Here is a 10,653-nt window from a genome sequence, read left to right on the forward strand (position 1 = left end):
GCGTCGGGAACCATAACCAGTAGTTCTCCCTTCTCCCCAGTGCTCGGATTAAGAATCCACCGGAGTGGATGGATATTCCTTGAGTAACCTCTGCCTTAGCTGAGGCTTGACCGGGCCCGCACTTCCCTGCAATGACTTGAGAATGTCACCTCGATTTGGCCAAGGGGGCTGAATTGCATGAACCGTTCCGTCTCCTCCTACTTTCACACCGAGTCTGTGGTCGCCAACTCGGGGCGGGGGGGTGGGGGGTGGGGGGGTGGGGGCGTGGCCGCGGGGGCGCGTGAACTCCAAGGTCTCCGGCGGAGCGGAGGGCAGGGGAGCCCGTGGTTCCTCGCCCGAGCCCGCGCGCGGCCAGCTCGCGTGCGCCCCGGGGCGCGGGCTTGCGGCGACGCGGCGTTCCGGGCCGGCGGGCCTCGGCCGGCCGCAGCCCCGGCGCACCGGCGGCCGCTGCTCGGCCCGAGGCGGGCGGGGCGGGCCGGGGCCGGGCGCGGGGGCGGGGCTACGAGGGGCTCCGGGGCCTGAGCGGGGGCTCAAAGGCCGGGTTTCTGTAGGCCACCAGGCGCGTGTCGCGGCGCGGCGGGCGGGGCGGGCGGGGCGGGCGGCGCCGGCGGCACACACACAGCGCGAGCAGCAGCCCGGCGACGAGCAGCAGGCCGCAGGCGGCGCACAGCCCCGCGAGGACGAGCGCGAAGCTGGGCTTGGTGGCGAAGGCGGCGCAGGCCCGCGGCCGGCTCAGGCCCGCGGGGTTGGCGGCCAGGACGCACACGCGGTACGCGGTGGCCGGCGAGAGCCCGTGCAGGGCGTGCTGCCGCGCGGTGGCGCACACGCCGGCCAGCACCGACAGCGACCGGTTCCCCGCGCCGCCCTCGGGCGAGTAGCGGATCTGGTAGCCGCGCACCGCCGAGTTGGGGGCGCACCAGCGGACGAGCGCCCACGTGTCGCCGATCTCGGTGACCGCCTGCAGCCGGGGCGGGTCCGGGGCCGTGTCCTCGCCGCTGAGGCCGGGGCACCGGCACCGCCAGCGCCGCTGCAGCTCGGCGCACGGGGTCTGCAGGTGCCTGCAGGGGTGGTAGTCGCAGGGCACGTCCCGCGGAGGCGCCCCCGCCGGGCCCTGCTGCCCCTGCTGCCCCTGCCCGCCGCCCGCCTGCCCCGCCGCCGCCCCCGCCCCCGCGCCCGCGCCCGCGCCCTCCTCCTCCTCCTCGCTGGAGTCGCCCAGCAGCAAGACTGGGATGGCGCCCTCGGAAGGACTCGGGTGGGGAGCGCGAGGGGAGGCCCGCGGGCGGCGGGCGGCGGGGGGCAGCCCCGGGGGCCGGCTGGCGGGCGGAGCCTCGGGGGCGCTGCTCGGTGGGGCGGCGGCGCCCGGGGTCGGTGGCGCGTGGGCGAAGGGCTCAGAGGGCCACGTGGCATCGGGGACGGCGGTGCTTCGGGCCCAGGGGCAGGCGGCGGGCAGGCGGGACAGCGGAAGGGGGGCCGCGGCGGCGCCTTGGGATCCCGAGGCTGGTACGCACGCCGTGTCTGCTGCCCTGGAGGGGACGCCAGCAGGTTAGAGGGTACTGGGGGGCGGGGCTCCTGGTGTGCTGGGCTACCCTCGGCCGACCCTAGGGGCAACCTGTGGAGGAGGGAGGCTTCCCTCATCATCCCCGTTGGGCAGAGAAGCTCAGCAAGAGGAACTAGCCGCCCAAGACAGCCACCGGCAGAACCAAAGCCAGGGCAGGCCGGGAACGGCGGTTCCCATTCTCCAAGGCAGTCTGCCGTTGGGTAGCCGACCATCTGCTTCCTGGCTGACTACTAGTAATAGTACTCAGTGCTAGCTAGCATTTTCTGAGCGCTTGCCAAATGCCAGTGACTACTGGTAGCACTTTTATCGTATGAGCTGATTTAATCCGTATGACCCTATGAAGTAGCCACCATTATCCCATTTTACAGATGGGGAAGTAGAGGCACAGAGTGGTCAAGCGATACAGCCGAAATCAACAGTGGTAAGTGGCGTGAAGAGGCAGCGCTCTCAACCTCTTCATTAAAACTAGAGTGAGACCCTTCACCGCCAAGGATCTGGGTCCTTTGGAGGTAACATGAAGGGGATGGGAGCCCCACTTCACAGCTGGGTTTGGGTGGGACGTGAAAAAACAGCCACACATGAGGCGGGGAAGGGTCTCCTGAAGTGAGCTGCAAGGAGGAGAGGTTTGCTTGTGGAGCTGGTGTGAGGGTTCTCGCCACCGGAGGTGTCCCTAGCCGCCCCCATTCTCTCCTGGAGGCCAGTCTGGGCGTGGCTCCCCACTGCAAAAACAGCTCATCTGGCCAACACCCAGTGGGAAGTCTTTGAAGGACTTCTTTTCCCCCTGGTCCACAAGAGCTCTGTAAGCCCATTGGCCTTAGACTGAATGATGCAGGAGACCAGCTGCATCTTGGGGAACTCACTAGGGGGGCCCAGTGGTTAAGAGCACAGTTTTGAAGGAAGACACGTCCTGCCTCCTTCATCCAACAGCTGCTTGACCCTAAGCAAGCACCTCCCCCTTGGGGCCCCAACCCACTTGTCCATAAAATAGAACAAAGATAAAACTATCTTGGCAGAGAGGATATAGCTGTTCACTTAGCCCATTTTTTTCCCCCTGCTGGGCACAAAACTAGACTATCTTTCCCAGCCTCCCTTGTAGTGGATGTGGCCTGCTGACTGTCATCGAGCCACTGAGGTGAGAGTGGAAGTGATGAGCCCCACCTCCTGGCTTTGCCCCTTTGAAACTGCCATGTCTGTCCCTTCCTCCATGCTCTGTGCCACTCTGGCTGGCTGGAATGAAGACCCTCCCTCACTGGGGGGCCCTGAGTATGACTACATGGGGGATGGCCACCCTGCCCACCATACAAAGACATAAGCTGTGAGAACTCAGCTCGCCTCTTAGTCATCTGCTTTGTAAATGTATTACCTGCTAAGGATGGTCCTCTTTGCATCCCTGAGGAGCCAGGACAACTCACAGCTGCAAATGAGGGGGTTGCCAAAGAGGCTGATGGATAGGACCTGGGAGGAATGCAGGTTCCAAGGAGGGAAGGAACTCAAGTTGCAGCTGAAACACAAAAATTAATTAAGTCAGGCCTTAAAAATCAAGTCAGAACTACTCCCATAGAGCCATGGTGGTTTCACTGCAAAACCATTCTGTTAGGGGTTAGATGACACCACTTTGGACAAAACTCTTTAAAGACCTTAGACTTCAAATTTTTTATCATCTGTCAAGATACCAGCCCAACTCAGTCACTATCACCCCGCCTATCAAATGGAGACAATACTCCCCTGCCCGTTTGTTACATCAGAAAGAGTCTGTGATAATGAAACTGCTTAAAAGTGTAAATCTCTACATAAAAGTGAGATATTGTTAGTATAGACCAGTCACAAGAGATGGAAGAAGTTGTTTATTAATGAGAACACTCTTGAATATATACTATGGCAGTTGAACTGAGTGCTGATGGCACTTAGCACCAGTCCTTTGGTGGAAGATGCCTCACTGAAGTGTATCAGTTAAGCTCTGGCTGAGTAGAAATTTCCCCAAAACTTAGTAGTTTAAAATAACAAACGTTTGTTCTTAGGAGTCTGTGGTTTCTTTTTTTTTTAATTTTTATTTATTTATGATAGTCACAGAGAGAGAGAGAGAGAGAGAGGCAGAGACACAGGTAGAGGGAGAAGCAGGCTCCATGCACCGGGAGCCCGATGTGGGATTCGATCCCGGGTCTCCAGGATCGCGCCCTGGGCCAAAGGCAGGCGCTAAACCGCTGCGCCACCCAGGGTTCCCAGGAGTCTGTGGTTCTTGTGGTCTGGGTCAGGTCAGCTGGGGCTGGAAGATTAGGCTGGGCTCATGTCTATGGAGCCTCAGCTAGGTTTGCTGGGGCCCCCTTCCATGTACTCCTCATCATTCAGGAGGCTAGCCCAGGCTAGTGTACATGGTGGTGGTGGTGTGGTGGGGGTCCCCACCAGCCAGGAAGGGAAAGCTCCAGTGCTCAACCACTTTCAAGTCTTTGCTTATGTCACTTTCGTTAATGTCTCACTAGCCTAAGCAAGTCACATTGCCACGTCCAGGTTCCAGAGGTGGAGAAAAGACTCTAGTTCTTGATGGGAGGAGCTGCAGTCACATTGCAAAGGGTGTGTCCGCAAGGATGGGAGGAATTCCTGGGGCCATTTTGCAACGGGTCTAGCACACTCAGCAATGACAGGGCCCCTCTCAATCCTCGGTTCTTTCTTCCCTAGAGTCTTACAGAGCATTTGGCCTGAACTTTCTCAATTCCTTGAGTCTCCTGGCTTCTTTTACACATACTTATAATTCATCTTGAGCTACAGGTGCTGTACTTGACTTTCAGGTTTCTTCTGACTAAAGGCTGGCTTTCTCCACCTGCCTGGGAACCTTCTGCCTTCCTCAACTACTCTGTGGGAGAAGCTCATGTGCTAGGTGAGGAAGGACCGACTCCTCAGATCTGCTCTAACACTCCAGGGTGATGGAGACCTGACACTTGTCCCCTCTGGAACACCAGATATATGTGTGTGCTATTTATATTGATTCTTAATGCACATATATGAGTGTATACATATATGCATGCTTGCTTTCAGCAGATTTCACAGAGCTAGAGTGGAATCTTAGGATGAGAGTTTACTTAGTACTTCAGCATGCCAGGGAAATATTTTTCTTTTTGCCTGAAGGGGGAGAGGGAAAGGATCGTCATATTTTTGAACAGGTAACATTGCCCAGTACTTTACATTCATCATCTCGTTGACATCATTCTGACAATATAGTGACATAATATTCTGCTCATTTTTCAGGTAAGGAAAATGAGTCCTTTCCTTATCTGGTGGCCCTTTCTGCCACCTGTGCAACTTGCATGTGATAAAATCAAGTTGAATCACCACCTACTTGGGGCTACAGGAGGGCCTGGCTCACATCCTGGTGTGTGTTGCATGTCTCTCCATTTGAACTACAAAGACCTAGTGTGAAAGAAGTTTTATTTGCTCTCCCAAATAACCTCTTTTCACTTCTTTGCTGAAATACTGCCCCTCCCTCCTGCATGTCAGAGGGGACTGTTGGAGGGCTTTGGGCACACTGGGTTGGCAGAGCAGCCAGGGAGGTGGCCATCCCCTCACCAGTGGGTGCTAGCTATGCTAGGGCAGCCAAACATGACTGGGTGTTTAGAACAGCCTCCCCGGGGAGGGGGCGGGTGGGCTAAGGAGAGCCAAGAGTAGGCCAGGCTGAGAAGAGGGAGAGAGGGCCCAGCAGGGCAGATGGAGAGGCTTGAGAGCACAAGAAAGCAAGTGGCACCTTCCCCCACGCTGGAGCACAGGTGGTAGAGTTGGGAGGAGAGGGGCCTAGGATGAGCCAGAAGGGGTTCAACCTTCTCCTTCAGGCTATGGGAAGCACTGCAAGGTTTTCACTTGGCAGGAGGCTCAATCAAATTATGATTTAGACCGACCTCTTGCCTCAATGTGGTGACAGGGTTGCAAGTGTTCTTAACCTGGGGTCTGCAGAGACTGTGAAAGTGGATGGAGTCAGGATTTGAGCTGTGGCTCCTCATCTGATACCTTATCCACAAGTCTGAAGCTCAGAAGAGGAGTCCGAGCCAGAGAGGATATCACTCTCACCAACATCACCACCACCACCACCATCATCATCATCACGATTACCATCACTATCACCAATTCACCATGACTACCAACGTCAACACCATTACCACCATCACTGTCGCTGCCATTATTCCCATCACCTTCTTCACAGCCACCATATCATCTTCACGAATGGTAGAGCACGCACCATGTGCCAGACACTGAGCTAAGTGCTCTGCATGTTCGGTTTCCTTTTCTCTCATGACAAACCTTAAAGTGAATATTCTGGTTGTGGCTGGAGCTAGCAGAGAAAAGAAGGAAGTGGCTACACTGAAAGTGATGATGGAGGCAGAGGTGCTTCCCAGGGCCCAGATACGGGCTCTCATGAAAGGAGGTGGCTTGGGGTCATCTGCAAAGGGATTCTGCTTCTTCTGTTGAAGTCAGGACAGTAGCTGCTCTTGATAAGGAAGGTAAATACAGTGACACTCTGGACAACCAGGCCTGAAAGGACTGATCCTGGGTCCCAGCTGCAAGTAGGACCCTTCTACTCCCTCACCTTTCCTCCCTAGACGCATTCAAACCTTGGAAGGGCTGAATTGCATAAATACCTGGGGTGGCAGAGGGGAGGTGAGGGGGGCGGGGAGGCAAGTAGATCCAGAAATAGAGAAGAACCTGATGCCTCATCCCCTCTTCCCCCAGCAAGTTTCTCAGCCTGGGCTTAAAGGAAACTTTACATGCATGAGAGTTTGTTGCACAGTTATTAGGCCAATGTGCTATCTGGTACCCGACCAAAATATCACCCAAAGCACGAGGAAGCATTAGAAATCCAGAGAGGATGCGAAGGAGCAGAGGGAGAGGAATTAAGGTCTGGTTAGTGCTATACAATGCTTACACGCATTCAGCTTGGTGCAATGGCCAGAAATCAGTTATGTGATTCACATGTGTCTTAGAAACACTTACTTCTGGAGTAGAAGGACCTGTAGGCAAGGAGTGTCTTGGAAGATGTGCGTGTGGACAGAACTAAGTGCTGAGGAGTCTTGGCAATCCAACTGCTGCAGGTTTGGGTTCATCTTGAAAATGTCCCCCTCCAGGATTCTCAGCCTGGGCATCTTCCTCAGGTAGAGAGATGTGAGGTTCTGCAGGTCTTTGATCCACCCTGACTGCACTGAAATACAGAGGGGAAACTGCCCACTACCCAGGAGGGCACACCCCCGAGAGGCTGACACAGCATTACAGAAACAATGAAAGGGACAGGGTGAGTTGTAAAGGCCATTGCTGAGTATGGGCACAGTTAGCAGCTTTGGGAAGCTCAGGAGCATGGACCACTTCAGCTGGAAGAGCCCTCAGAGGTGACCAGTCTGTCCTTCCTTCCAGCCCCGGAGGCAGCCAAAGTCAGAGAGGAGAATGACAGGCCCAGGGCCACACAGCTGGGAAAGGATGGAGCGAGGACTTGAACCCAGGATAGGGTCTCCAAGGCTTCTCCTGCCTCATCCTCTTGTTGAACTCCACAGTGAAATGCCCCAGGCTTCACTCTAATGGCTACTGAAAGTGGTGACATTCTTGAGAGAGGTAAGGAAGGAGGAGAGGAGGAGCAAGGCTGGATGAGGCCCAGAAACCCAATTTTGTGGCTCCCCTAACAAATGGAGGATGTACCACTTCCCCTGTTCCCCATTCCCGCTCCTCCCTCTGTCTGTAGTGGAACAGGTGATTACAGGCATGCGAAGTGTTTTTTAAAAAAGTAAAAACCAACCTCGTGAATCAGTCAAAACATGCCAAGTACAGGGGGAGTGGTACTCACTTCCCTCCTGTGTCTTATTTGAAGACTCAACGTTCACAGAAACAATTTGGGCCAAAGTAGAAAAATCCATGAATTCATCCTCAGGGCACCTGTTGCTTCAGGTTAACTGCATGCTTGGTGGCAGATTCATTCGTTAATCGGCCCCAGAGCCCTCCTCCACTCCCCCGTCCTGCCAGCACTGGCCCGCTCTGCTGGGTAGTAGCAGAGCAACAGAGTGGCTCAGGCTGGGCTCTGGACCCCGGATGCCCGGTTCGGATCTGGAGCTGCGAGACCGCGGGCCGGGCACTCGTCGTTCCGTGCCTCGGTCCCCTCCTCTGCAAAGCGGCGGCGAGGAATCACAGTCCCCACCTTCGAACAAGGCCCGCTGGGCTCCAGAAATCGAGGTGGGGTTATTTTCGAGCCGCAGCGCGAGCGAGGAGCCCGGTCGCCACCCTCTAGGGAGGTTCCCCCCCCGCACCCCCCAGCCCCCGCCCGCCGCCCGCCGGGGGCGCCCTCCCAGCCCGGCTGCGAACTCACCGCGCTCCAGGAACGTGCCGCTGAGGTCCAGGACCTCGAGCGCGCCGCCCGCTCCCGCGAAGGCCCCGTCGGCGATGCCCGCCCCGGGGTCGCGGCCCAGCGCCGTGCACGACAGGTTGAGGAGGCGCAGCGCGGGGAGGCAGGCGAAGGCCCGCGGCTGCAGCGCGCGCAGCGGGTTCCCGGCCAGCCCCAGCGAGCGGAGCCCGGGCAGCGCGGGCCCGGCGCACGGCGGCAGCGCGGCCAGCCGGTTGTAGCTGAGGTCCAGCGTGTGCAGCGCCGCCGGGCCGCCGGGGCCCCAGCGCAGCGCGGCGATGCGGTTGTGGCTCAGCGTGAGCACCCGCAGGCGCGGCAGGTGGCCGAGCTCGGCGGCGCTCAGGGCGCGCAGCAGGTTGCGGCTGCCGTCCAGGCCGCGCAGCGCGGGCGGCAGGCAGCCGGGCAGGCGCTCCAGGCTGCGGTTCGCGAGGCTCAAGGTCGAGGCTCCCGCGGCCGGCAGCCCCTCGCAGGGCGAGGCCGTCGCGTTGCCGGCCCCGCTGGCCCGGGGGTCCTGCGGGGTCAGCCGGAAAGGGGGGCCGCTCTCCTGGGGCGGCCCTGCCCAGCCGGGGCGCAGCGCGGTGGGCAGCAGCAGCGGCAGCGGCAGCAGGGCCCACCACATGGTGAGCTGGTGAGCGGCTGGGGAGAGAAGAGCCCCGCAGCCTTGTGAGCCCGCAGAAACCCTCCACGAGGGGCAGGTATGCCCCTCTACCCTCCGGCCCCGAGGGACGCACAGGCCCGGATGTTCCCTGAAGGACCGGGACGCTCCCGCCGCACCTCCTGCCCTTCGCGCTCCCAGTGATGCCTTTCCCTCTCGTTCGCTGTGGGCTAGCATCCACAGGTGACGTCTTGCAGGAGGCCTCCTCCATCTGTCCCCTCCTGCCTGAACCTCCAAGGAACCTCCTCCCTTGTTCCCATGGCATGAGCTTCTGGAGCGAAGGGACCGTGTCCCTTATTGCTCTAAACTTTCCCCAGGTGCCCAGATGCTGCTCCAGAAACATCTATTAATAATGAGCCAGTGAATGACCGCAGTCGGGAGAAGCTCTGCTGGAATAGAAGCATGGGACTTTCAGAAGACTTTGACAATTCCAGCAAAACTCACTTGCCCCCGTTTTTCCCCTTAGAAGGGTTCGGCCACAAGTGAGTCCCATTTGCATTTGACCTGGTTTGCAGGTCGTATTTTAAAATGAGTTCAGAGGGCAGAACTTCCTCTTGAGAGGGCACTCAGGGTTGCCTTTGGGGAAGAAGAGAGCCCCCAGAAAATTGTGAGGCATGGGAACCCAGAGTCAAGCATTTCCTGGCCTCATGCTGGTTCCAACGACAGCCAGGACCCCTGAGGTCAACCTTGCCCTAGGGGGGTGGCTGCAGGTTCCTAGGTGTGGAGTTTCTAGAGCAGCTGGGGGACCGGAGAGGGGTAGATTACAAACCCGGGGGGTGGGGGTGGGGTGGGGGGGGTGGCTGGTTTAGGAGCGGCAAAGCTACTTCCCAGCAGGCCTGGCCTTGAGGTCACTGCTCCATGTGGCCCCAGTTCTGCAGGGTCGTATTCCCCAACCCCACTGTCTCTGCTGACCACCGGGTTTCTGAGCAGCCACCCAGGCTTCTCTCTTGCCAGCTGAGGGTCAAGGTGATGGGAAGGATCCTGGAAACTGAGGCCAGGAGGCCATGGGTCTGGGAGAATGTCATACTCACCCTAAGCTGCCCTGCAGGAGTATGGCACCCCTGGATGCTCTTCACAGTCCTCTATCCTGTCTTATGGATTCCAGAGGTCGGTGACTTAGACAGCCAGCCGTGCAACTCTGAATTCCAGAGGGAGGCCTGTTTCCCAGGTACCCCTGCTCCTGGCCCCACCTACTGAGAGAGCCTGAGCTACTCCAGTGCCTGCAGCCCCTCCTTCCCCACCAAGACTTTGTGGTCCTTAGCCAAGGCTCTCACTGCCTTTTTCCCTTCTCCCTGGTGCTGGGCCTGGGCCTGCCCCTTGCTGGGCCTGGCACCTCCTTCCTGCTCTCCACCATTGTTACCTCTTTCCTGCACTGCCTTTCCAAGGCCTGACAAAGGGAGGGAGTTGGCTGGCCAGAGAGAAGTCTGAGGGCTAGTGGGTGCAGTGAGGCAAAGGCAGCACTCTCACCTCCGAGGAATCTGAACCTCCTGCTGGGTGGTTCCCACTTCCTGGGATAGTTGGAGGCTGAATGATGAGCTGGTATGAGGAGGAAGCCCCTTTCTCCAAAGGAGGAAGGCACCTCAGTCCATAGGAAGGCTTGCAGGACTTTAGAGGAAAAACTGGCAGGAGAGTGGGTCCTCAGAAGAGTCTGGAAGCAGGGCCAGGCTCAAACTGTTAGGAGTTAGTTGGACAGTTCGGTAGTTAGGGCCGGGGTCCCCCACAAGAAAATACCAAGTCAGGGCAGCTGAAAGAAAACAGCACTGACACCCTGTTTTGCAGTTTAGACAGGACCGGATTGACATTCTTTTTTTGCAGCCTTTGCAGAAAGGACTTCTATCCTGAAATAAGACAATGAAGCACAAGGCATTTGTCCCTATCACAGGGAGTGGGGTGGTTAAGACCTAAGCCCCCAGGTGTCAGCAAAAAATGACCATCAGCACAGAGACACTAACCTAATAGGCAGACAGATAACGTAAACAAAGCCCTGAGTGGTACGACTCAGCACCCCAGGATTGCTTACGATAGTTCTGGAAAACAGCTTGCAAAACTCGGTGAACTTAGAAACTCCGGGGTCAGCCC

General features: G+C 57.9%; 1 protein-coding gene across 1 annotated transcript; it reads right to left on the reverse strand.

Annotated features, from left to right (window-relative positions):
• Positions 1 to 480: 480 nt before the first annotated feature.
• On the reverse strand, positions 481 to 9,794 carry LRRN4 (leucine rich repeat neuronal 4). Its single transcript, XM_055306070.1, has 5 exons — positions 9,606 to 9,794; positions 7,887 to 8,555; positions 6,533 to 6,737; positions 2,922 to 3,059; positions 481 to 1,523 (listed from the first exon to the last, which is right to left on the reverse strand). Exons 2-5 carry the CDS (start codon positions 8,536 to 8,538, stop codon positions 500 to 502), a joined length of 2,019 nt encoding a protein of 672 aa, XP_055162045.1. The 5' UTR covers positions 8,539 to 8,555; positions 9,606 to 9,794; the 3' UTR covers positions 481 to 499.
• Between the last annotated feature and the right edge of the window lie 859 nt (positions 9,795 to 10,653).

This window comes from Nyctereutes procyonoides, unplaced genomic scaffold (assembly GCF_905146905.1).
Source record: "Nyctereutes procyonoides isolate TBG_1078 unplaced genomic scaffold, NYPRO_anot_genome, whole genome shotgun sequence".
NCBI classification, from domain to species: Eukaryota; Metazoa; Chordata; class Mammalia; order Carnivora; family Canidae; genus Nyctereutes; species Nyctereutes procyonoides.

Excerpts from the sequence above, each read along its gene's own strand:
- LRRN4 (XM_055306070.1), bottom strand. The coding sequence starts at position 8,538 with ATGTGGTGGGCCCTGCTGCCGCTGCCGCTGCTGCTGCCCACCGCGCTG. Across the intron at positions 6,738-7,886 it reads CGGCACGTTCCTGGAGCGCG|TGCAGTCAGGGTGGATCAAA; the intron begins GTGAGTTCGCAG and ends TCTGTATTTCAG. Across the intron at positions 1,524-2,921 it reads AAGAGGACCATCCTTAGCAG|GGCAGCAGACACGGCGTGCG; the intron begins GTAATACATTTA and ends CGTCCCCTCCAG.